We start from the raw sequence: 26,848 nt of genomic DNA on the forward strand, positions 1-26,848 counted from the left end.
CCTACAAAACGACGCGAGCGGAGAGGGCCTAGGGGTTGTACTATTTCAACGCCACTCGGATCAAGAGAGGGTAATCGCGTACGCGAGCCGGACCTTGACCGACCTCGAGAAACGCTACTCCGCTACGGAGCAGGAGTGTCTGGCAGTATTGTGGGGCATACGCAAAATGAGGCCATATCTGGAGGGCTATCGATTCACCGTTATCACCGACCACCATTCATTAAAGTGGCTACACTCACTACAAAACCCCTCCGAACGGCTCGCCCGATGGGCACTAGAGCACCAGCAATACAACTTCGACATCGAATACCGGAAAGGGGCGTTAAACATAGTAGCAGACATCCTGTCCCGATGCCCACTCACCATACATGATGATGAGGCGGACATCATGTGCATTACAAGTAATACCAACAAGGACTGGTATAACCGGAAAATGGACAAAACGTTACAGAACCCCAGCCGCCATCCCGACTATCAGATCGTCGACAACCGCTTGTTTAGACACATAAGTACACGCAATAAGCTCGACCGCTCGCCGCAATGGAAACTTTGTATTTCAGCCAACTACAAAAGAAACGTTCTCAAGGAAGTACACGACTCCACCACCGCAGGGCACCTCGGAGTAAAGAAAGCTCTCAAACGTGCTCAGCAAAACTACTACTGGCCAGGAATGTATCGCGACGTACTCAAATATGTTAAAGCATGCCACCAATGCGCCGAATACAAAGTCGAGCAAAAGCGCCCAGCGGGATTGATGGCCACTATGCAGTGCGCTAGACCATGGGAGATCGTTACGGCGGATTTTATAGGGCCCCTACCGCGATCCAAGCAGGGAAATACGTGCCTACTGGTCCTTGTCGACAAATTCTCTAAATGGGTGGAACTAATACCAGTGAGGCAAGCAACAACCATGAGCGTTATCAAAGCTCTACAGGAAAGTGATATACCGCTTTGGGTGCCCAAAAGAATTCCTCAGCGAAAATGGTAAACAATTCGTGGGGAAATCATTAACCTCATTCCTCGACGAACATCGAATAACCCACAAATTTACAGCCGCATACGCCCCCCACGAAAACCCGACCGAAAGAGCTAACAGAGTAATAAAGACCATGATAGCGCAGCGCTCAAAAACCGATCACCGCACCTGGGACAGGGAAATCCCGCAAATCGCTTTCGCTATGAACACAGCACACCACGAAGCAACCCGAGCATCGGCTGCTGAAATCAACTTTGGAAGAAACATAGCGACAGCTCAGCAAATACGCACCGAAGGTGCCGTCCCCGAAGAATCACCGACCGTATCCCCAACAATAACCGACCTATGGGAAGAAATCATAAAGAATTTGGCTAAAGCAGAAAAAATACTACGATCTACGCCGTAGACCTTGGAAACCACAGGTTGGGGAAAAAGTGGTGAAATGAGAGCATCCGCTCTCCTCCGCGGCCAATCAATTTACACAAAAACTAGCACCAAAGTTTTCCGGACCCTATGTGGTAGAAAAATACATATCATCCAATACCGTCCAGCTGAAACACACCGAAGAGCACCACAAGCGAACAGCGCATACACATCTACAGGACTTAAAACCGTACGATGACGAACGCTCACTCACTACCGAACAGTAATCTCTCCACCTAACACAACACGTATATAACTCTGCTCATTTCATTACAGAATACGATGCGTCAACCAGCCCCACCGGACTCGCCACAAAAGGTGAAAGAATGGGTACCGCCCTTCGAGGAAAGGCCATGGCCACCCCAACAAAGCAATAAAACAGCGGGTACAAATATTTCACGGGCCCCCGCTTTATCCCAACTTGACGGAAACCATACACCCACTGCTAAGCATAAGCGAGTGTACAGACGACGCATCAAACGAAACAAAAGAAAACGAGGAGAACACCAGCAAAGCACCAAGCAAATTGGGCAAAGAAGAAGCAGAGAAAATCTTCAATAAAATACAATGCGTGAAACGACCGAGGAAAAATACACCCCGATGGCACTTCCGATATGGAAAGCAACATGTGTACTGCACACAGATGGACGCAGACCACGCGTTAGTAAAAATTGCGGGGCAGAAGAAAATAATGCGATTCAAGGAGTGACCTGGGCATCTGCTTATCTATATATATATATTTTCTTTTTAAGTAAGATTTCTTTTTTATTTTGGAAAAAAAACAAACAAAAAGTATAATATACCTATTGTATATAATTGTATAATTAAAAAAAAAAATATATATATATATATATATTTAAAGAAGTACATAAACAAAAAAAAAATAAAAAACATTTTTATACCGGACAACAACCACACACACGTACGTCGGCCGAGCCACCCCCCCCCCCCCCCCCCTCTCGAGGTGGTAAAATATACCGGGACCACTTGGTCCAAGGTAGTGCAGACCTTAGGGTCACAAACTCTCGAATGCCGAATCCTCTCTTCCCTGAAGTGGTAGGGGGACTGTAACGTAGCAAAGTACTACGTCACAATAACCCACTCACAAGCCCTAACATTAAATATGTACATACCCTATCATTTAAATATACATACCCTACGATCGCCCCGCACAGCGAACAACCATCCGCACATAATATACCATGTAAATATACATACCCTACGATCCCCTGCACAGCGAACAACCACCCGCACATAGTATGCCAAGTACCAACAGCGAACAACCAAACATACTCAGCACGTGTGGTACTGACTATCTGGCGTGCATTTTTCATTCGCTATCATAACGAGGAGTTATTGATGAGCTGAATTCTTAACCATTTTATACGCTAACTAGTATGAAATGGCAAACGCCACAACTCGCTGCATACTTCACCTAGGTAAATGAGGCTAAGGCCAAAAATCCAATGGTAGGTATCAAAGGGGCCCCAAGGTGAACGGGGAAGACTCCCAGCGAACCCATCGGGCTCATAGATCTCCCCCCCCCCCTTTTTTTTTTTTTTTTTTTTTTTTTTTTTTTTTTTTGCGGGGAGGCTGAAAAATGCCTAATGCACCATAATTGCTGCCGTCGCAGCAACCGTGTGTCCGTAGACTAAAAAACAGCCCCGTTCTGGAACCGTCGCCCACCCCGGCACCACTTTCGCATTACTTCAGGGTGGCGTTCCATATTTCTCATTTTTTAAGAGCCTACTGTTGTCCCTGCGTCCAGGTTCCCGCTATTTGCTCTGAGTGTCCATTTAATCACCACTGCTTCGCATGCGCATTTCTCTGCGCTCCCTCTCAGCATCCATCAGGCGTGTCATTACTATAAATGCCATTTTGCTCACTGCAGTCCAGCATTCTTTCCTGCTGCACATATGTGAAACTAAATTTCTCGTGGTAGGTTCCTCCCCAAAGACTCCAAGCAAGGTGAGTCTTTCTTCGTGGAAACGGGGGCAGTAGAACATGACGTGTTCTGCGTTTTCTAACTCTGTGGTACACATTGGGCAATGAGGATCTTCCTCTATCCTACGCTTCCATAAATACTCTTTGAAACCGCCATGTCCACTCATTATTTGCGTGAGATGGTAGTTCAGTTCGCCGTGCTTCCGCTCATTCCATTGAGCTACGTTCCAAACTAGTGTGAAAGTCCAACGCCCTTTACTCGAGGCCTCCCACCGTTCTTGCCACTTAGCTATTGTTTGTGTCCTTGCTCTTTTCTTGTCTTCTTCAGATGGTCGCTCGATATTAGTGTTATACAGATCGGCCATTTCGCTTGCCAGTAACTCCACTGGGATTTTCCGGGTTAGAACCAGGATCGCGTCGTCGGACACCGTCCGATAAGCACTTGCTATTCTTAAAGAAGCAAGTCGGTACGCTGCTAATATATATTTTTGATGGGTCTGTTTAGATCCATACCACACTGGTGCTGCGTATAGTATTATTGAGCTGGTTACTGTGGACAATAGCTGACGTATAGCTTCGCTCGGACCACCAATGCTAGGCATTATTCGCATAAGTGATCCATTAACTTTGGTAATTTTCTCCCCCACCGCTCTGAAGTGCTCTTTGAAAGTTAACTTAGAGTCAATGTGCACTCCTAAGTATTTTAAGGAATCCTTTGAGGTGATTTGATGATCCCCGACAGTTAAGACTAACTCGTTCCCCGACCGTTTGGAGCTTACTAATACCACTTCCGTCTTTTGGCTAGCCAACTCCAGTCCTGTATTGGTCAGCCATTCCTTTATTCTTGCTACGGCGTCATTACATAATGCTTGAAGCAGGTCCAGTTTCTTGGCCACTACTACCACTGCAATATCATCAGCATATGCCACAATTTGCGTGTTTTCTAGTAGATCAATCTTTAGCACCCCGTCATACATTACATTCCAAAGCGTTGGACCGAGAACAGATCCCTGTGGGACGCCTCCTGTGATTTTGTACTCTTTAGCTCCTTGATCCGTGTCAAAAAGAAGTACTCTGTCTTTAAGATAGCTACCTATAATTCTGCGTAAGTAAGCTGGAGTGCCGAAGCTTTGCAGCGCTGCCATTATCTGCATCCAGTTCGCAGTGTTAAAAGCATTCTTGATGTCCAACATAATCAGTGCACAGAACTTCCTTTTATTTTGGCCTCCAGAGATAGCTTCTCTAGCTATATTGACGACTGTTTGTATTGCATCTACGGTGGATCTTGATTTGCGAAATCCATATTGACTATTCGATAAGCCACCTGGTCTTTCTAGAGTCAGCTGTAGGCGCTCACTAATTATACGCTCGAAAATCTTCCCTAGGGAATCCAGCATACAAAGTGGCCTATATGAGGATGGTTGGTCCGGCTGTTTACCACGTTTCAGCAATAGGACAAGTCTTTGTCGTTTCCACGGGCGAGGGAACACGCCTTCTTGCATACAGGCATTAAAAAGATCAGTAAATAATGTAGCCCTAGTTGTAATCGCGGCTTTAAGGGCTATGTTTGGTACTTCGTCGGGTCCTGGGGATTTGTTATCAGCAACTCTTTTTGCAGCGTCCAGCACCTCTTGCTCTGTAATTTGCGGAATCTCCGTACTTTCTAGATCCTCGCTTGGATAAGTCCAGCGATCTTGCGCCGGGAAAAGTGTTTCAACAATAATATTCATCAGTATCGGGCACGTAGGTTGCTGTAATATCGGTCCTTTAACTTTGGCCATCACAGTTCTGTAGGCTGATCCCCAAGGATCTAGGTCGACATTATCCAGCAGTTCCCTAAAGCATAACTTCTTGCTCTTTTTTATGGCATTTTTAAGTGCCTTTCTTTGTGCGACATAGGTGCTGTGTAGCTCTGCATATCGTGGTGATGAGCGTGCCCTCTGCGCTGTTCTTCGCGCTTTGTGGCATTTTCTACGCTCTTCCGCAATTTCGTCATTCCACCAATATACCGGAGTGCGCTGTGCTTTTCCGCGACTTCTGGGCATGGCAGCATCACATGCCATACATAGCAACTTAGTGATTTGAACCGACTGGTCTTCCGCATGCGATTCTCGTACTATGGCGTCCTTCCAGATAATGTCAAATATTTGTGGGTCGGAAAGGTGCTGTTTCCATTTCCTACTTTGTCGATGTCTTGCTGCTACCGTTCGTGGAGTTTCGAGCAGCTCTACGCTAATAGCTTTATGGTCGCTGTGTGTGTAGACGTTGCTTATGGACCATTTTGCTCGTCTTGCTATTTCGCTGCTAGCGAAGGTGAGATCTATAATGGATCATCTGGTACCTGTATCGAAGGTATATATCCCTGGTTCATTTAGGAGTTCTAGCCTCAAAGAAGTAAGACTTTCGAGGAGAACTCTCCCTCTTTCGTTGGTTCGTCTACTTCCCCACACAGATGACCATGCATTGAAGTCTCCACACACTAAAAGCGGGTGTTTACCTCGTGCTTCAATGGTGATCCCGTATATCATGTCTTCGAACTTGGCGATGGTCATGCTCGGAGGGGCATAGCAACTGAAGACGTATATACCGTTGATTTTTGCCCACGTGAATCCTGCTACCGTTGGCGTCATAATTTCCTGTGGGAGAAATTTCCCTGGTGCCCAAATTGAGGCTTTCCCTGCTGAATCTGAGAGCCAACCCTGCTCCTGGCGATTTTTGTATTGTTCAGAGAGTACCACTATGTCATATCCTCCTTCATAGACTGTTTGGGATAATAGCTCTTGGGCTGCCTCGCAATGGTTTAAATTGAGCTGCAATACCCTCATGAGACAGTCATTTTGCTGCCCTCTCGTTGTGGGCATTTAAAACTGCCTGCTGAATGTTGTCCCCCACATAGCGCGCATTTCGGTGCATTTTCGCAACTTGCAGCCTTATGACCTTCCTGGCCGCATTTCCTGCATAGGCTAGACCTATCTACAGTCTCATTACATTTCTGAGCTATATGCCCGTAGCCCCAGCACCTATAACAGCGTTTTTCTTGCTTGAGCTCTCTAATTCGGCAGGAAACCCATCCTACCCGGATTCTTTGCGTATTAAGAACCGCCTTGGCATCATCCGCTGTAAGGCTTATAAGTGCCGACTTCGTGCCACTGTACCCTGTGCGTATGCTTTTTATGGCAGCCACATCTGGAAGTTTGATGTTGCATTGCTGGTGGAGGGCGTTGCAAATCTCCTCGGGCGTAGTAATCTCATCGAGATATCTGCACTGTAGCGTGACCATTTGGGACTTTGTTATAACTTTAGCTGAGTCCTTTAGTACCGCTTCAATTTCTGCTTGGTACGCGCTTGTTTTCCCATCTTGCGATTTTTTCAGCTCTAGTAACAGCTCTCCTTTCGCCGTTCTTCTAATCGTTTTGACGTCATCACCCAGGGATTTTAATTCGTCGCATCTTCTCACTTTACGCAATATGTCGGCGTACGTCGCATCCCCCGCCTTGGAAATGATGATTGCATCCGGCCTAGCCTTAAGTGATTTTTTCTTGCTCTTCTTTTTGGCTAACTGCCACTCTCCCGTCTTTTGGGCTGCAGTTTCCTCTTTCCGCTCCGTCTTCTCTTGCGTTTCTTGCCGTCGTTTGTGTCCACCCACGTGCCCTGGTAAGACATCTTTTAGAGTAGTAGTGGGTTTTACCACGTTGTTCTCCTTGGTCGAGTACGAATTATTCCTCGGTCGCTTTCCTGGGGGTGATGGACTTCTATCCTTGGCGCATTCGCTTGCACGCAATTTATGTTCTAAATTCTTTACCTCTAGGGCCGACTCGATGTACAGCACTTTTATTACGGAGGCCAAGCGCTTGATTTCCGCGTGTATATTATTACGCCCTATGAAGAACTGCATCAAGTCCTCAATCGCCTTGCCTAGCTTGGTCATATTTTTCTCTCCAGGGGGGTTTTGCTGATTTAACGCAGCTGACGCCTGCTTAATTAGCTCACTTAATAATGGTGTGCCCGTTTGAGCCTTGCTGTCGGAGTTCTTTTTGCAAAGCTTCGGTGTAGCACCCGGCGACAACGCTCCTTGCTTGCTTTCGGCCTCCGCTCCTTTGGGTTTCGTTACCACTTGCGACGAAATGTTAAGGCCCCCAGCCGATGGGCCACGCCCTTCTGGAGAGCGAGCTAGCTTCCTTCCTACAAATGGATTGAACGCCATTTCATTCTCCTGTGTTTGGTTTTTTATTTTAGTATTGTTGTTGCTCATCATTTATTTAATTGGGTCCCCACTTGAGGCCGCTATCTTGGTCCGAGTGTGCAGTTACCTATATAGATCCCGTGGTTGTCTATGCGAAGGCAGGGAGGCCACGTGAAGGTTGACGCAGTCCCTCATGAAGACTGCGTTCAGAGCCAGATCAGTATTAATCGGGAGGATCTCAACCGAACCTGCACCACCAACTTAATGATGACGGACTTTGAACGTACCCCAAGGCCTGCCAAGGTTTTAACGGGACGGAGACGAATGGGACATTAACCGGAAAGTCATTTCGACGGTGTGTCAAGCCGTGTACTGAGATTTCCGAATGCCACATTCGCCAGCCCTTAACAAACATATCCGAGTCGTTGATTCCAGTATACCTTAATTAAGACCTTACTGGGCTCAGTCTTAATGTGACAATCACCTTAAATTTACAAATAATTTACCTCTTTACCTTCCTGAGTGTGTATCCCACGTCGTATAGTTGCCTCCCTATCTTGGGTAGGTATTCCCTCGAAGCAACCCCGCACTAGGCTGTGGATGCTTAATTCAGGGCGGCATCTACTTGCCCTGTCACTGGAGGTTCTCAGGGTGCTTTAGGCCTTTTAAGCCAAACCCTTCTCACCAGCCGCTCTTGGTCGAGGGCTGCTTATTTGATATTCGCAGCTAACCTAATTAATAGGCCGTTCACTGTCCGCCAGCAGTGACCCCCTTGGGCTGAGCTCAGCCTATGGGAAACCAACCTTAGCACAACGTTGAAGGACGGATGGGCACGGGTAGTTCCCCCAAGGCGCGTCCAGGACCAGTCCTGGGCTCCACTTGAGGGACATGCCAGGCCCAATACATATTAATACGGGTGGCATTTGTCGCGGACAGTTCACCCAGGGTTGCCGAGGATCATCTCGCTCCCCTCTCCCTGGGTGAGGTGCCGAGCCATATGCAATGGTGGACCTTACTACACCCCTCACGGTCGCTAGGAATCTTGTCCGAGGCTCCCTGAGAGGAGTCTTGGGTCTACCCAGCAAAAAATATGGGTGGCGTTTGGCGCGGACAGTTCACCCAGGGTTGCCGAAGATCATCCCGCTCCCTAGGTGAGGTGCCGAGCCATATGCAACGGTGGACCTTACTACACCCCTCACGGTCGCTAGGACTCCTGTCCGAGGTTCCCTGAGAGGAGTACTGGGTCTACCCAGCAACAAATGGAGGATGGCATGAGGCGCGGACAGTCCACTCAGGGTGGCCGAGGAGCATTTCCCTCCCCCGCCTTCTGATTGGGGTGCCGAGCCGAATGCAACGGTGGACTCCACTACCCCGCTCATGGTCGCTAGGACTCTCGTCCGAGGCTCTCTGAGAGGGGTACTGAGTCTACCCAGCACCCATGTATACAAATACATCTAGACGTTGGGTAGTATTAATAGAAACTTTATATATACTTCACCTAGGTGAAACTGCGCCCTCCTTGCCCGCCGCTGTTAAGAATTAACCGTAGGAGCACCACCGTAATCCGCCTGAACCAATCCAAGGGAAACTGCGCCCTCCTTGCAATCATTAGCCGTAGAAGCACCATCGTAATCCGCCTGAACCAATCCGAGTAAGCTTTCTCTGGGGGTAAGATACCATTTGAAGATTCTCACCACCGCGACCCGTACCGTCATTCTCGAGACCCGCTTCCGTCGCTCCTACGCTATCTCTCTCTCTCTCTGAGATCAAAGGCTGCCGGTATCGAAAGGCAAAAGCCACATCGTGAGTGTGTGCGTGTTCGGAACAAAAACAACAACTACTTGTGTTATTAATTGGAAAAGGTTAGTGGGACCTTCGCCTGACCCTGGAGCGGCTGAGCTTACCTCAGCCTTCGACAAAACCCACCTCACAAGTCTTTGCCAAACCACTGGAGGGTCGACCCCGATTAAAAAAACTTTTGGTGTGGTAGCCTAGTATGGCATCTCCACACCGCAGCTCCAACGGAGAAAATATAATATTCAAGGGCGAAAGCACAGTAGCCTATCCTGTTAAGAACAACGGGTTGGACCGCTCTGATTACTAGTGTGTGTCTATGACTCTCAAGCTTATTGCCACCAGAGCTGCACCCAGTTAGTCCACGCTGTCGACCGATTACTGCAATGGCTCTGTATTCTTATTCGCGGAGAAAACTAGAGATTCGACCATCGTATCATACAGTCAAAATACCCCCCTATAGAGCCGCCAGCGTTTACCAATTGCCCTTCGACAGCAGCACAAGGCAACCAAAGCATTTCAAGCCCTGACATCCACATTATTCTTTTATGACGGTATGATTCGAAAAATGTTCTCAATGTACTTAACGCTGTCAAATAGCAACAGCGGTACTCCACAATTTAAGGTGTTCTAAATTCAGGTATCTTGTACTTTGTCGTGAACGGAACCAGGTTTAATCATCATCATCATCGATTAAGCTATCACTGCTGCTAAACCACTCCCCGAAGGATAGGGGTGTATTGTGGATGTGGGTAGTCCTTTGCCGGATACGATTCCGATCCATACACCAGGATAGGTATAATGAGATTTTTGTTCGAAAAGCGCCTTTCTTAAAGCTATTGATTATCAGCTCACGTCAACTATTGTACGATCTTCTGTATTGGATTATTGAAATCGCACGAAAGGAAGTCGTCTTGTCTAAAACCTCGTTTTGTTTCGAATGGCTCGGAAATGTTCTTCCCAATAATTACGGAGCTGGTGGTATTGTTCAATATTATTTGGCAAAGCTCAACATCATTTGGCAAAATCTTACAAGCGTTGCAGGAAATTTAGACTTAAATTAGTAATTCTGTTTTCGTGAGCCTTTTCCACAATATATTTATGTAAAAATAAAAATAAATGTAAGGCGCGATAACCTCCGAAGAGATCTAAAGCCGAGCTTCTCTTCCAATTTGTGTCGTGCTCCTCTTTTTTCCTACAAATTGGCGGGATGGGACCTACATGCTTTATGCCGACTCCGAATGGCAGCTGCAAGGCAGATGAATTTTCACTGAGAAGCTTTTCTTTGCCGAAATACACTCAAAGTGTTTTCCAACCCACTGCCGCGGGGCGACCCCGCTTTAAATAAAGGTTAAATTAAAGGTAATATTTGCTTTGCTTCCATTTTTAAATAGAGTTACATACATAAAAACATACAAGATAAGGTAATATAGGTGTGTTAAAAATTAACATGAAGAAGAATATTCACGATAGGGACAGAAGGCGCGGAAGGGGGATATGAGGAGCGGGGAGAATATTTTTTCTATACTAGCAGACTCGGGACACGTTGCTCTGCCCCAACTTTGGGCTGTATGCATGAATTTTCAGAAAGTTGTATCTCTAGTACGCCTTTTCCTATTCCTTTAATTTGCGAAGGCGAACTCTCCCTTTTTTCCATTTTCCTATACCTTTTATTCGCTCTTCCTGTCTCCTTCTCCCTCTCCCTGCTGCATACGTACATAGGTAGGCATGCTTTCGTTAGCTGGCGTTTTTACAATTTGATCTTATTTAGCATATGATGCAATGGAATGCTCTCGCTGTACGTATGTTCCAACGAACGGTTGACAGCTAACACACACACAAAATGCCTTTTTGGAGAAAAAAAACCTAATTTTGGTTATATTAAAAAAGTGTCAACTATTTTTCCAAAGTAGAACGACAGTAAGTATTTTAAAGTTTAATTGCAAGTATGAATTCTGTTCAGAGTTCTGCACGAAATTTGAACATGGACCACCGCATCCCCTCTCTTTACTTATGTTCTACTCTATTTTCCATTTTTCTTAGTATTCTTGGCCATACCTTATTCCATTTGTCTCCCTCCCAATCTCAGTCCCATTACCACTCCGATTTTCACTGCCATTCCCACTCCAACTCCAACCCAACTCCTCCCCCATTCCCATTCCCTCTCCCACTCTCAATCCCACCTCAACTCCCATCCCTACTCCCACTAAACTTCCCATTCCCACTTCCAGTCCTAGTCCCGCTTTCACTACAGACCCCTCTCCTACTCCTTTTCAGTCCCCCACTTTCACTACATATCCCTCTTCTACTCCTATTCCCTCTCTAGCCTCAATTTTCTCCTATATGGAATCTCTTCATCAAAAATTGAATACCTGCTTCACCTCACCGACCGATGTAAATATCTCTATTTTTATAGACCACTATGAATCTATATGAAATTAATGCAATTTTTAAAATCGCATTAATTTTTATATATATAGAGAATCGACCCGTTCTCCTACCCAATCTTATCCCTATCTCTCCTCCGTATCTTTCCCCTTTCATATTCTTCATTTTTCTCTTCTCTACTGTCATTTTCTTTCCTCGCTCTCAAACTTCTTATATTTTTTTCTCCATCTCCTTCTGTCCACTTGCTTCCTCTCCTTCCTATCTTCCCCTAACTCTTTCTTCATTTTTATCTCCATTTTCTACTGACAATTTTTCCTTCTCCCTCACCCTGCCTCCGTTTTCCACTACTCTCCAATACCCACTACTCTCTTATTTTTATACTCAGTTGAGCAGAGCTCACAGAGTATATTAACTTTGATTGGATAACGGTTGGTTGTACAGGTATATAGGAATCGAGATAGATATAGACTTCCATATATCAAAATCATCAGTATGGAAAAAAAATTTGATTGAGCCATTTCCGTCCGTCCGTCCGTTAACATGATAACTTGAGTAAATTTTGAGGTATCTTGATGAAATTTACTATGTAGGTTCCTGGGCACTCATCTCAGATCGCTAGTTAAAATGAACTATATCGGAATATAATCACACCCACTTTTCGAAAATTTCGAAAAACCGAAAAAGTGCGATAATTCATTATCAAAGACTGATAAAGCGATGAAACGTGGTAGGTGGGTTGACCTTATGACGCAGAATACAAAATTAGTAAAATTTTGGACAATGGGCGTGGCGCCGCCCGCTTTTAAAAGAAGATAATTTAAAAGTTTTGCAAGCTGTAATTTGGCAGTCGTTGAGGATATCCTGATGAAATTCGGCAGGAACGTTACTCCTATTACTATATGTGTGCTAAATAAAAATTTGCAAAATCGGATGACAAACACGCCCACATTTAAAAAAAAATTTTTTAAGTCAAATTTTAATAAAAAATTGAGTATCTTTACAGTATATAAGTAAATTATGTCAACATTCAACTCGAGTAATGATATGGTGCAACAAAATACAAAAATAAAAGAAAATTACAAAATGGGCGTGGCTCCGCCTTTTTTAATTTAATTTGTCTAGAATACTTTTAATGCCATAAGTCGAACAAAAATTTCCTAATCCTTGTGAAATTTGGTAAGGACATAGCTTCTATGACAGTAACTGTTTTCTGTGAAAATGGGCGAAATCGGTTGAAGCGACGCGCAGTTGTTATACACAGTCGACCGTCTTTAGCTTGAGCAAAAATCTATATATTTTTACTAAACTTAATTCACGTACTTATCTCAACTCAGTTTATCTTGGTAATAAAAATGGGCGAAATCCGACACGCCCACTTTTTCGATATCGAAAATTTCGAAAAATGAAAAAAATTCCATAATTCTATACCAAATACGAAAAAAGGGATGAAACATGGTGATTGGATTAGTTTTTTGACGCAAAATATAACTTAAGAAAAAACTTTGTAAAATGGGTGTGACACCTACCATATTTAGTAGAAGAAAGTGAAAAGGTTCTGCAGGGCGAAATCAAAAGCCCTTGGAATCATGACAGGAATATTGTTTGTGGTATTACATATATATATATAAATAAATTAGCGGCACCCAACAGATGATGTTCTGGGTCACCCTGGTCCACATTTTGGTCGATATCTCGGAAAAGCTTTCACATATACGATTAGGGGCCAATCCTTTTTAAAACCCTCATTAATGCCTTCAATTTGATACCCATATCGTACAAACACATTCTAGAGTCACCCCTGGTCCACCTTTGTGGCGATATCTCGAAGAGGCGTCCACCTATAGAAATACTCTTTAATACCTTCCATTCGATATCCATGTCATACAAACACATTCCAGGTTACCCTAGGTTCATTTTCCTACATGGTTATTTTCCCCTATTTTGGCTCCAAAGCTCTCAGCTGAGTATGTAATGTTCGGTTACACCCGAATTTAGCCTTCCTTACTTGTTTTTCTTTTTCGAAGGCCTTGATAAACAATACATGTCAAAGTTTTCCAAATCTGAAGCTTTACAGTTTATTATAATAGGTGGGATGCTGGTCCACGAAATACCGACCCAATTTTGAATCTAAAGTATCCTCAAATCCCCAATACACACACACACAAAATTTCGTCAAAATCGTTTAGGAGAAGTTCAGTCACAAACACACGTACTGAAGAGCTGAGTATAGCCTATATATAGATACTTAGGTGAGTACTTACAAATTTATCCGTATTGAAGTAGTTATTCACATAGAGTATATTCAACCACCATGATGCTTGACAGCGTTCCTGTTCACGTACGATACGTTCCTGCCATAGTGGGCCACTGCCAATGCTCGGAAACCATGTCATGTAAAAACCAATTATCGCCATGTAGGCCGGTGTCAAACGTATATAACGACCAACATATAGTACCAATGGATTTATACGACCGCCACGACGTTCGAGTTCGATCAATAGAATGCGACAAAATAAGAAACCGCTCAACAACAAAAACGTATCCACAAATAACAAAGAATTGTAAAGGAATGCAAATGTTGGCGTTTTTGTTTGCTAAATTATGATTATAGTTAAAAATAGAAGAATAAAACAAAAGCAATGCATTGTTCAAAATGCAGTAGGCAAAATTATTACAAATTGCAAAGTAGTATGTAATGGTAAACTAACGGATTCTTCAATGATAATACAAGCTGTTTTGTTTTACAAATAAGCTTTAAGCATTACCTCTGCTACGAACGCCTCATTATATGTCGGACTGCCATAGATGAAGGAGAGCGCATGCCCGGCAAGTATTAAAAGCATTGCTAAAGCTTTGATACCGTTAATTGAATTGAGACCCATTTGATCTTTGCTTGCCTGAAATAGTTTCTTCGTATTCTCTGCAATTATGAGATATGCAAAAAATATTTGTAAATAAGTAAAAAAAAATAAGTCTGTCTTAAACATAACATACCCAGTAGTGTGTTTTATTATCATTGAGTATATTTTACAAAAGTTTTAAGCCTTGTTTGTGAATTAGATGACAGATGAAGAAGAGATATGAAACATTCATTCTCTCTTAATTCGTTTCCAATAATGGCCTCGAACACACAACTGATTTTTATACCATTGTAAACAATGATTCATTGGTTTTCATGAAACGGCCCAGAGCTACATCTGTTGTTTACTGTTGGCACTGAGGCACATAGGTTAGGCTAAGTTGAACCGGCCGGTCCGTAAGGCCCTCACATAGACTGAATGAGTTCACAGTATAACCCGAAGTGTGCTCAATTACCAAACTGAAAAATCTTATCACAAAGCAGGACTCCGACCTCTTGGAAAATACGAGAGGCTTTCTAGGACCTATGCTACGTGCCTAATTTCAAGACATGTGACGCCAGAAGGCAGTTTCCAGTCTGAATACCCGTCATGAGTCTACAGTCCTCTCCTTTTAATGATAGGAGTAAGTTTTGCACGGAAATTGTGGGCTATGCAGATGACATGTCGTAGTAGCAGTGGCTAAGAAACTTGATCTGTTCCAAGCATTATGTAATGGCGCTGTGGGAAGAATAAAGGAATGGCTGACGCACATGGGAGAAGGCTAGCAATAAGACAGAAAGGGGTTTTGGTGAGCTCAAAGCGGACTGTGGATGAGTTAGTCCTAACCATAGGAGATTTTCAATTAAATTCAAAGCCTATCTTGAAATATCTAGGAGGAATCATTGACTCAAAACTAACTTTTAAGGAGCACTTCAGGGCGCTGGTGCAGAAATTTTCTAGAGTTAGTGGAGCCCTAACGCGAATAATGCTCGACATTGGCGGCCCATGCGAAGCTACCCGTCAGCTATTATCCAACCTAATCAGCTCGATAATATTATATGCAGCACCAGTATGGCACGGATCTAAAATAGTCCACCAAAAAGATATACTAGCAGCCTACCGTATTACTGCTATACAAATAGTATGTTCTTATCGGACAGTGTCCGACAACGCGATCCATGTTTTATCCAGGATAATCCCCGTAGATGTACTCTCAGGTAAAATGGCTGATCTGTATGGCATTGGAATCAGCCGACCATCTGAAGAGTCACGAACAATAATTAAGTGGCAACAACGGTGGGAAGAATCGAGAAAAGTGCGCTGAACCTTCATAGTTCGGAATATAGCGGAATGGTACGAGCGAAAACACGGCGAACTAAATTACCACCTCATACGGATATTGAGCGGGTACGGCGGCTTCAAGGAATATATACTTAAGCGTGGGATAGAGGAGGATCCTTTCTGTCCACACTGTCCCTCCGAATTGGAAAGCGCAGAACACGTAATGTTTCACTGCCCTCGTTTTCACGGCGAAAGGCACAGAGTTTTTGGAGAGGAGCCTACTATTAGGAATTTAGTTCTACGAATGTGCAGACAAATAGATTGCTGGACTGACGTGAGCAAGAGGGTTATGACGCAATTGATGCACGCTGGAAGGGAGCGCAGAGAAATGCGCATGCGAAGTAGTGGCGACTAAATCTTATTGAAGTGCGGTTTGGTGTGATGGTAATGTGATTCACATAACACAACGAAATCCTTGGTTTAAGTCCCCGGCAAACCAATATCGAAAATTTAGAAAAGTTTTTCTAAACGAGATCCCACCTCGGCAATGGTTTTGCAAACACTTCTAGTGTATTTCTGCCATAAAAAGATTCTCAGTGAAATTTCATCTGCCACCCCTTTGGAGTGGACATAAAACATGCAATTAAAGGGAGCACTACACAAATTGGAAGAGAAGCTAATTCTTAATCTTCGCGGAAGTAAATCGAAGCGATTTACTTATTTTTTAATTGCAGCTCACTAAGCCTGATATCCTTAGACTTCAGACTTTAACATTTTTTATTTGATAAACTTTTCGGCCTAATGCTTTCCACCAGATCTATATAACAGTTATAGCGAACATACATTTATGCCACCTATGACATGCCACTGCATTGGGATGAGGGAAGGAAGCTGAAGGAGCTTTTGTTTCACAATATAGCACAGTTTAAATTCACAAGTACAATTTCATATTCATCAAAAGTGATTAGTATCGTCAGCATACGCAGATGCTCGAAACTATAAAAGCAAATTTTTTACATCAGAACCGTTTGAGCAACACTTAAGTTGTTGATGTTAGGCATTTTAACACACTACCCATTATTTTATAACCCATTATCGACCTTTTACCGCTTTCTCAATTTTAATAAGTATTTAATTAATCACATTAGAATCGTTTTATCTACACTTAAACAGTAAATGTGTAGCCTTTTAACTTATTAACGTTCCTATATTAACACCTTTTTAACCTTTTTCCGCTTTTTCATTATACAATTAAACAATTTACATCGAATAGATTGATCTACACATGTCGACCTATCCTAATAGAAAGGTCGTAGCTTAATGCCAATTTCACATAGGGGCTTAATGAAATAATTAGTCAAGTTTTCTACATTAAAGTCCTAATCGAACTCAATCTTCCATACAAAATACAAATTCTTAATTGTCTCATTATTGCTTATTGAATGCCCAATCGAGTGAAAAATCCAGTCGGTTTTGCTCATGATACAAAAAAGATGGTAGTTCCACTCAAATTATTTTGACGTATTTGGGGATTTTTGAAGTTTCATAATGTTTGTTGTTTTGCTAGAAGCGTTGCCACACCGTTACTGTTTAAGGCGAATTTGTGGTTTTTCGAGATGGAAATTTCCTTCAGAATGAAAACGCAATGTTCATCTTAGACAATAATAATATGCTTTAGCACGATTTATGTGCATTAGGGCGGGTCAAATTGTATGGGAAAAATGGGGGGAAAAAACTTCAGGTGCACATTCAGTTTCTGAATCTCTGGGTCATACTGAGTAATATTGTCCATGGGACCATAGATCTGAAATGAATTTCGAGCCTCCCTAATTTTGTTAGAAAATTTTATATCCCATTCCGAATCCGAATTTGACATTTATTTTCATGTATTTTATTTGTGAGAGCCACTATTCGGATTGGGATATACAATTTTCTAACAGAATTAGGGAGGCTCAAAATTCATTTAAGACCTATGGTCCCATGGACAATATTACTCAGTATGACCCATAGATTCAGAAACTGGATGTGCCTTTTCAACAATAAATTTGTCCCACCCTAGTGTGCATATACATATGTATATCGATTGAGAATACAGTAAAACATGCAATTTTATTGAAAAATAGTTGATGACTCATACATTGGTTAATGACTCATATCTTTATGGCAGTTTGACCTTTAGACGGAAAAAAGTAGACGAAAAATCCTGTTGTTCTAGCATGGCCCTATTATCATCATGCCTTACAGTGGATATTGCTCAAGGTATGTTGAGAAAAAGTGTACCTCCAAAGTCTGCACATCTATGTCAATACTAAAAGGGAACAGAATGTGTATAGGCGGCGCTGCCCCAAGGTGACCCATGGTACAACGGGCAAAAACAACCTCATAACTAGTGGCTAACCTGCAGAGCTACAGGGTAATATTCTCCCTCAAAAATAGTTTAACAATTCCCTCCTAAAGCGCAACGCTTGAACTATACAATAAAAAAATAAAAAATGTAGACTTGTAGCCAATTTTTCAAGAAATTGCGGTGCCGCTTTATAAGGACCTCCTTTGGGCAAGCAATTGACAAACGTGTATGGTAGTCAAAATGTTGTGAGCAAACGTACGGACACTTAAGAAGGCTATATTCCTTTGCTTTGCATAATTCGATCCATGTTTTTTCCACCAAAACTTATTAAAAACTTATTAAAAACCTTCTTTTCTAGGCTGATATTTAGTATTAAAATATTTCGAAGGCATGAGGCTCATTTTTTTTTTTCTTTTTTATTTAAAATAATTATGAAAGTAATTTAATCGTATTCGTTAATATGAAATCCATCAAAATTACAAAAATTCGTAACATTTTTCAATCTGGTAGCTTGTTTTTGGTGAAATTGGCATTGTCACCGCAAAAGTCAAGTGGCTAATGTCACACTAAATGGAACTACCTCCATTTTTTGTATCATGGTTTTGCTTGGTGTTTCGAATTTTATTGTCAATGTAACAAATGACAATCAAAAATACATTATTTTCAATAATTCACGAAAAAATGGAAAAACACGAAAACATTTAAAACTTAATTTTCACTGCATTTGCTGCAAAAGGTAATACGGCTTTTTCGAAAATAGGCACACATTTGGTTAGGTGTAACATCTATGGGTAGTTGCGCATGTATTTTATTTTGATTGTATTTATAGTTAAGAAGGAAACGGCTGCTTTTCATTTTACCTATTTTTTTTAAAAACAAAATATTTTTTTCTCAAATCTTTTCACCCGTTAACCACCAAAGCTAATTATAGACACTACTGGGTATATATGAACATATGCAGTAATTATTGTTTTCATTTTCTCAACACCCACCTATAACTGAGAATGAGAGCAATGCAATTGTTAAGGCCTCTTGCCGTAATGCACGTTTCGATAATTCATCGGCCTGATTAGATGCATAAATTAAATAACCATGATAGGCTGTGCTCAATATGGCCAGTAAAATAAATACAAATATCACAAATCTATATAAAAAAAATTTATATATATATATGTAAATAAAATAAAACGTTAAAAACAAATTAGGTAAAATAAACGATTGGATTAATTAGCAGAATTAATGTATGCTAGTACCGTTATAATCCAACTTACGCATAAATAAACGTTCCTCTATCGACTTGCAATTCATACCGGCCGATGGCAAAGTTGCTCAGCTGGCATGCCGACTCGTTAGCGTTTACAACGGAGCGTTGAATGTAGTTCTGTAAAAATACCGCTATATCTGTTGAATTACATGTTGATGGTACGCAGGTGCCCCAACGCGCAAAAACCACTCCAACGCCATTGCGGTTCAAGGCCTGCAATAAAACAAAGACATTAATATGGTTTTTATTTTCACATATTGCTACTGGTTACTTGGAAGCGAGGCAAATGTATGCATCCAAATATATTTTTAGCAATATTAGCTTAAGTTGAAATATGTAAGTATGTATGCATTTATATTGCGGCTTCATTTTCCTATTACCTGTTAGGCACATACATACATAGATGTCCGACTTCAATAAAATTTGCTTTTGGATAGCTATTTTAATGTAACATTAAACATTTTCTTTTTTTTCAAAATACTAAGTCAGAGTGACGAAAAAAATAATTTAATATGTAAGACTGCTCTTTGACATATATTAGAGATATACGCCGCCGATAAACGCCGCCGCCACCGCCGATTTGGGTCGTTTTTCGCATGCCGCCGCCGAATGTCAAAAATATCGGCGCGGCGGCGGCAGCGGCGGCGTCCGGCGCGTTACTATATTTTCTACTCGTTTAAGACTGTTTAGGTCATTTATTGTTCATGTCGAAAATTTGTCGGATATAGTCGAAAATGGTATCAAGGGATGCGCATCACTGCCAGTTATAAGAAACTAATTGCGAAATTTAACTCTTTCTAACTGTTCAAAAGTTATTTAAAAAAGCAGGCGTTTTCGATGTCAGCTTAACACCACCTTTGCATCACCCAATTCACCAAGTCATTAAAACAAAACACCAAAAGAAAAGTTATACAATAAATTTATGTATATGCTCACTATGCATATTTTTTTTTTTTAAAATTAATAATGAACAATGAATTCAAATAAAATGACGTAAGGTGAACATGTTTTCAAATTATTCTCAAGTTGTTAAAAAAGCAAATTACCCAAAAAAGGTGCCGATTTTTTAAAGATTTTTATATTCCGATTGGCTGAAAGAATAAGCCAAATCAGTGAGGCAAAATCCCTATCCAAAACTAGTTCCTTGGAGTGAATCACATTGATTATAGCCTATCAACCAATTTTAAATATGACCTACACGTTACGGCTCCTTTTACAAATGTCAATACGTAGGCACATACATATATTTACCAGGTGAGGTTTTGTCCTTCGCAAGAACACTCAAAGGGGTGAAACAAAAGCTTTCCCAAGACAGCCGAACTAATGCCCTAACGTAGTGAACAGTCGAACTAGTCTGAAAACTGAAGCTACGCGGTCATCTATAATGAGCTCTTATATCATAAGGCCCGGAAAACAGCAGTTAACATCTTTCAACTTAAAATCGGTCGACTTTCATTCTTAAATATCGTTTTGATTTAACGAAGACTATCGAAATTAATGTTCTGAACACAAACGTCTGCAAACTTTGGTCTAAATTTTAAAAATTGTATCCAGGGTCCTTGTAAAATTTTAATTATGTAGATGCGCCGAAGATTATACAATTTTCACCCATGAGCGGGACAAGAACATCCGTTAGAAAGTCTTCGGAGCTACACCTAGAGCTTCCAGGAAAGTGACGTCGACGAAGGTATGTGTTCGAAGTCGCAGTCCTATAGCTTCTGTGCTAGCATATGGCGTGAGGTCAGGAGGCGTGGTAGCGACTGGTGGTCGGGATTGCTACTGTTCGCACATCGGGAATTGTGGAGGCGCCCTGTGCCACGAGAGTCATGAGTATTAATAGACCATTAATAGCAACCGTTAGTTGCCTTTGTGCGTGACCGCCAAGGAGCCGCAAATGATTTAAAGAAATTGTGTTTGCGACTACGCTTTGTACCAGATATACAGACAAAAGTGTGACCATTTTATGTATCTCTATTTCTCTTCAGCAGACGCAGCAGTACCAATTCCTAAGACCGAGGTTAGGTTCGAAGCCTCTCTGGAGTAAATGAACGAGGGACTATCCCTCCGCAAAGAGCTACTCCTGAAAAATTTTGAACGATCTGCGAGATTTTGGGGCAAAACCCAGGATCTTTCCGAAATGGCCGAAACATTGATTTCCTTAAATACATACTTTTTTTTTTAAATAGAAAAATCAAGAAAAGTAAGAACACCGGCGTACGTCGGCGCGCCGCTCACGCCGCCGCCGCCGGTATATAATAAAGCGTACGCCGCCGCCGCCGATAAAGTGATCGGCGTAAACCTCTAATATGTATACGAATGCATGTAGATTGGGCTGGGACGATTTGTATGGAGTTAACCGATATCGCGCCATCGATTTTTCGATAGGATTTGGGTTCAGGAAAAAAAGTTCCACTACGCATACCAAAAAAAATAATTTTCGAGCCTGCGAAACATTGTGGATAAGACAACTGTGATAACTTCTGCCACGGGCGTAGCGACGGGGGTTTTTGGGGTTTAACCCCACCTTCCCCCCTTTCCTCCGGATCATTTGATTTTTTAGGTCATTTCAATTCAAATATTTGATGTTTTATGTCTATGGTAATAAATTTCTTTATAATTCCGCTACGGATTTACTTTGTTTGTGATATTATATTTTTAATATGCAAGCATATGTATGTACGAAGTGAACACTTACATATTTTAATCATATTCTGTTTCATAATAATTCTGCAATTTATTAAATATGCAAATGTACATGTTAACTTTTACTATAATTTCATAAAGAAGTTTCCTTGTAAATTTGCCTAACGACCATCTACATACATATCAGAGAACAGCAAAAATCGAACACAACAAGGTTCGGCAAAAACGGCAACATGATCGTGTTCAATGATCCAACATGCTTAAACAAACATAATCTACATTGATTTAAAATCAACCAACTTATTGCATGCGTGAATATAATCAATTCAGGCGTTTGCTCGTTTGCCTCAACAGCGATTACATTCATCGGAATGAAAAGGCAAATATTTTTAACATTTAAATAATGTTAAATTTACAGTATTTTTTTTTTTGAAGTACACATTTCCTATTTTGAAATATAATGCAAATTTGATATTATTTTCCATGTGGTAAACACATTATTATAATGTAATATCTACATTTTTTTGCATGTCAAAAACACATTTCAAAAATGTAAAATTGAAATTATTTGATAAATGAAAAATAATGTGGTTTTCACATTTTAAAATGTAAAAAACACATTAGGGTTATTTCCGTGTAGATATGACTTTTTTAAATTAAATTTTTGTCTTTTCGATCAGTTTCTTTCTTTTGAATTTTATATACGTATACGTTAGATCTAATGCATAGGCTCAAAAAGCGTGAATTCTACTTATTCCTGAGGAGGTACTTCGGTTTTTTTTTTATCAATTTATCTATGATTAATATTACAGGAATGCGATTCTGTGGCTTTTCCTAATGTTCACATGTTGTTGAAAATCTTGTGTACGCTTCCAGTAACAACGGCAACGAACGAGAGATCTTTTTCAACCCTTAGGCTGATTGAAAACTATTTGAGAAACACGATGAGTGAAAATCGATTGAATGGCTGTGCATCACTAAGCATCCACCGTGAAAAAATTGTTACCGTTGATGAAGTTTTAGATGAAATGGCAAAGAAAAGCCGACGCATGCGCTTGAGTTTTTAATGTAACCTTTTTCATATCATATTCTAAATACACTTACTTTAATGTTAAAGCTAAATACAACATTTTTTTATATTTATTTAACTAAAAAAAAAACATTTTTTTGAACCCCCCAAGGCAATTTTCTGGCTACGCCCCTGACTTCGCATAGACGTCAAAATTACAAATAGAATGGATCACCTGATTTTTAATTGACTATCGCTGTCTCATTCTTTATCTCTTTCTATCACCCGCTGAAGATAACCGGCTCTATGCGCCGCCATATTGAACACCCTGTCAAAACGCTGCCAAACTCTAAAAAGTAGCCATATTGAACATCCTGTCAGGCAGTTGACGGATGAGATATCGCACTTGTTTTATCCACAATGCTGCGAAATTTCAGTTTTTTTTACTTTTTTTCGACTTTGATTTTTAAAGTTTTTTTCATGAAAAAATTTTCCTATGTATTTTTATTATTTTTTTTAAACTGTTATCGCCAACGTTTTTAGAGGGCTTTTTTGGGTCCGAAGGGTATACATTAAAATTTTACAATCAAATGAAAAATTTTTTAGTAGGTCATGAAAAAAACCTTAAAAATTAAAGTCGAAAAAAAGTCAAAACAATGAAATTCCGCAGGCTCGAAAATTATTTGTTTGGATATGCGTAGTGAAACTTTTTTTCGCCTGAGCCGAAATCTATCGAAAAATCGATGGCGGGATATCGGTTAATAAATCGACCCAGTCTAATGTAGATATTTTCTGGCGGTTTTACTTCATAACGGTGCATAGTAAACCACATTAATGTTTTTTTATATTTATTAACTTATAGGTGAATTACTGCTTGTTTAAGACGGGTATATTACATTTATGCAAAAACTGTCCTTGAATGCTAATTCCATTGGTTTCTTCTAGCAATTTGTTACAAGTCAAGTCGGAAAAGGCCAATATAAAGCTTAAGCGGTCTCACAAGTTTTGTTTTGTAAGTTGAATGGAATCAAATTAAAAGGACTGTTAAACTGAGACTATCGTTTCGCTGCGCTTTAGTCTAATATAAAATAATTTCAAAGTATTGTAATTCTTTCGACCAGTTTACTTTTCAGAATTATGTTAACTTATTTAATATAAGTCAGTAAGTCTAGTACAACGTTGTAAATTAAAATTACTGAGCATATACACAATTTTTGTGCTTTCAAGTGCTCGAACAGATTTATACACTGCTGTTTTATTGGAAGCAAAGAGCCAGAGCAAACATGAGCATATTTGTGTTTTTTATTACTGATGCAAAAAGCGTTTACAGAAACAAAGCACGTGGTTAGGTATTCAGGTTCAAGATGTAATTAAATTATTTGGTTACATTTATATGCAGCCCAATTCTAAAAATTCCCTCGGAGTTTTGTTCTCGCGAATTTTTTTATTCCCGCGGAAAAATTCCTCCAATTCTTTTCTCCTAGGGAGAACAATAATTGGGGAATAGGAATTTCGAATTTTCGAAGTCAGCTGTTTTTTCAATTGAAATTTCGTTGCGCATTTCTTATTTTATTTAAAAAATAGAAAAGTTTAATTATTGTTGCGAATTTGTTTGAAATTAAGAATAAAAATATAAACAATGCACAGTATTGCATTTCTTGTGATATTCACTGAAATGAGTAATGAATTGATGCCACGGCAACATCAGCAGAGGAGCATAAGAAGAAGAAGGCAGGATAACACAAATCCGCCGGAGTTGCCTGCTTCCATTCAGCAAAGCAATTTTCTGGCGGCCAAGTCTCCTTCGCCATATGCCAAAATCTATTTAACCCTCTTTAAAAAATCTTTGCGCAATTTCTGGATGGCTGCATCAAATATACCAAGAGCTCTTCCGTTGCTTATGATATACTTTTCGACTTAAAATAAAGAATATTGTGGTTGTTGTTGTTGTATTAACAGTGATAATATTGTGGTAGAATGTACATACATATCTTAGCACAAATTTGTAGAAATAAGTGTTCTTTCTTAAAAGAATCAATTTCCTTTAACTATTTTGGTGCATTCCCTTTAATTTAAGAAGTGAAAAAACTTCTATGAAATGGCAGAGAAATCTCCCTCTTCCTCACATTCATAATACCTACTTTTCTCCCATAACCGGTTTCGGCTTTTTCGAACATTTTTCAGAATAGGAGGAAAGGGAGAAGTGAAAAACTCACGAGGAATTTGTATTTAGAATACCAGGAATGGGAGAAGGGAAAACTCGCACGGAATTTTTAAAATAAAATTTAAAACGTCAGCTAAAATAACCTAAAAAAATATGAAAAAAAAAATTTACAAAAAAAAAATATATAATAACAGTAAACAAAATAAAATAGGAATAAGGTAATATAAACTAAAAAACATTAAACAAAATAAAATTACAATAAATAAACTAAAATAAAACAAAATTAAATATTTATCGTAGTATTATCGATTTATTATCAAAAAGTCATCGAATACTTACGTAAAAGTTATCGATATATTATAATGGGATATAAATTTGTTATCGGAATGTTACAATTCTTTTCGTCGTGTTATGGAAAATTTATCGATTTGTTATCGAAAAGCTTTCCATTTTTTATCGAGGTGTTACCAGTTTATTATCCGCGTGTTAACGATGACTCATCGGCTTGTTATGATTCGGAACCCTATAAAAAATCTATGACAAATTTAGAACCCTTCAATATTAAGCAGATAAGAAACCAATAAGTACCAGTTTATTATCAGCATGTTAACAAGTTGTTAACGACGACTCATGCTGTAATAATACACCTATGAAACTTTAATATAAAATCGAGGAAACATGTGTAACCCTTTAATGACGAGCCGATAAGAAACCAATAAGAAGCGAAATAACCCTTCAAAAACAATCCGATTACAAACCGATAAGTATACGAAAATTATTTTTTATCGATAATAAGCCGATTATAAATCCATGTGGCTTGTTGGCAATAAGAAGCCGACGAAGCTCTTCTCAAAAAGCTCGAAACTATTTGTTTCCGGTAAAGCTACCTCTGTTGTGTGTTAACTTCAATCCCTAGCAGAGCTCTAGTTAACTTGAAAATACTAGTTTCCAAACGTACACCTGTCGACTTACACATTGAATTTCACTAGTGCTTGGTACTCACGCCCTTTTTCTCAACGCTGGAAAATTTAATCATCATAAGGAGCGACTCTGTTCATTTTATAACAATTCCATTGTTTTTGGGTCTTTTTGTTATAAAATGAATCGATTCGCTTGAGATGATACTGCAATTTCTCAGCGAAATTGTTACCACAAAGGTGGAATAAAGTAATATAAACATTGATCTGACTAGCCTACTAAAAGTTTACGTATTTCCAAGGTGAAGATAGAATCTTTCTATTCCTCTATTATTATAGCTACCTGTCAAGTAAGGTGAGAGGGAGCATGGTTGCCACGAATGGCCAGAGATTGGAGAAAAGGTCTGTTTGTTTGCTCGAGCTAAATAAATTGAGCTGCCATAAATTGCCCATTTGTGTTTTTAAATAAGCCTACAAAAAATCAGATTACATATTGTAACGAATTTGGGGGGATTCCTGATTATTATGCACCTTTTTCCACAGTTCGAATCTCTGAACTGTTGAATTAATAACTCAAATATGCAGTATGGCAAGATCTTCTTTATTTACACTACTTTGGCACTTAGTAGTACTTCACAATTACAATACTCGCGTTCTTCACGTATAGCTTGTTAC

At 40.4% G+C, this 26,848-nt stretch overlaps 1 protein-coding gene across 2 annotated transcripts in view; it reads right to left on the reverse strand.

Annotated features, from left to right (window-relative positions):
- Nucleotides 1-26,848, reverse strand: part of LOC137250656 (nose resistant to fluoxetine protein 6-like) — a 127,285-nt gene that overhangs the window by 20,865 nt on the left and 79,572 nt on the right. For both annotated transcript variants that reach the window (XM_067783833.1, XM_067783832.1), the window contains exons 3-6: nt 19,448-19,653; nt 19,169-19,320; nt 14,474-14,628; nt 13,970-14,302 (exon numbers count right to left, since the gene is read on the reverse strand). In XM_067783833.1, coding sequence (XP_067639934.1) covers nt 13,970-14,302; nt 14,474-14,628; nt 19,169-19,320; nt 19,448-19,653 — 846 coding nt within the window. The remainder of the gene's footprint in view (nt 1-13,969; nt 14,303-14,473; nt 14,629-19,168; nt 19,321-19,447; nt 19,654-26,848) is intronic.

This window comes from Eurosta solidaginis, chromosome 4, assembly GCF_040869045.1.
Source record: "Eurosta solidaginis isolate ZX-2024a chromosome 4, ASM4086904v1, whole genome shotgun sequence".
NCBI classification, from domain to species: domain Eukaryota; kingdom Metazoa; phylum Arthropoda; class Insecta; order Diptera; family Tephritidae; genus Eurosta; species Eurosta solidaginis.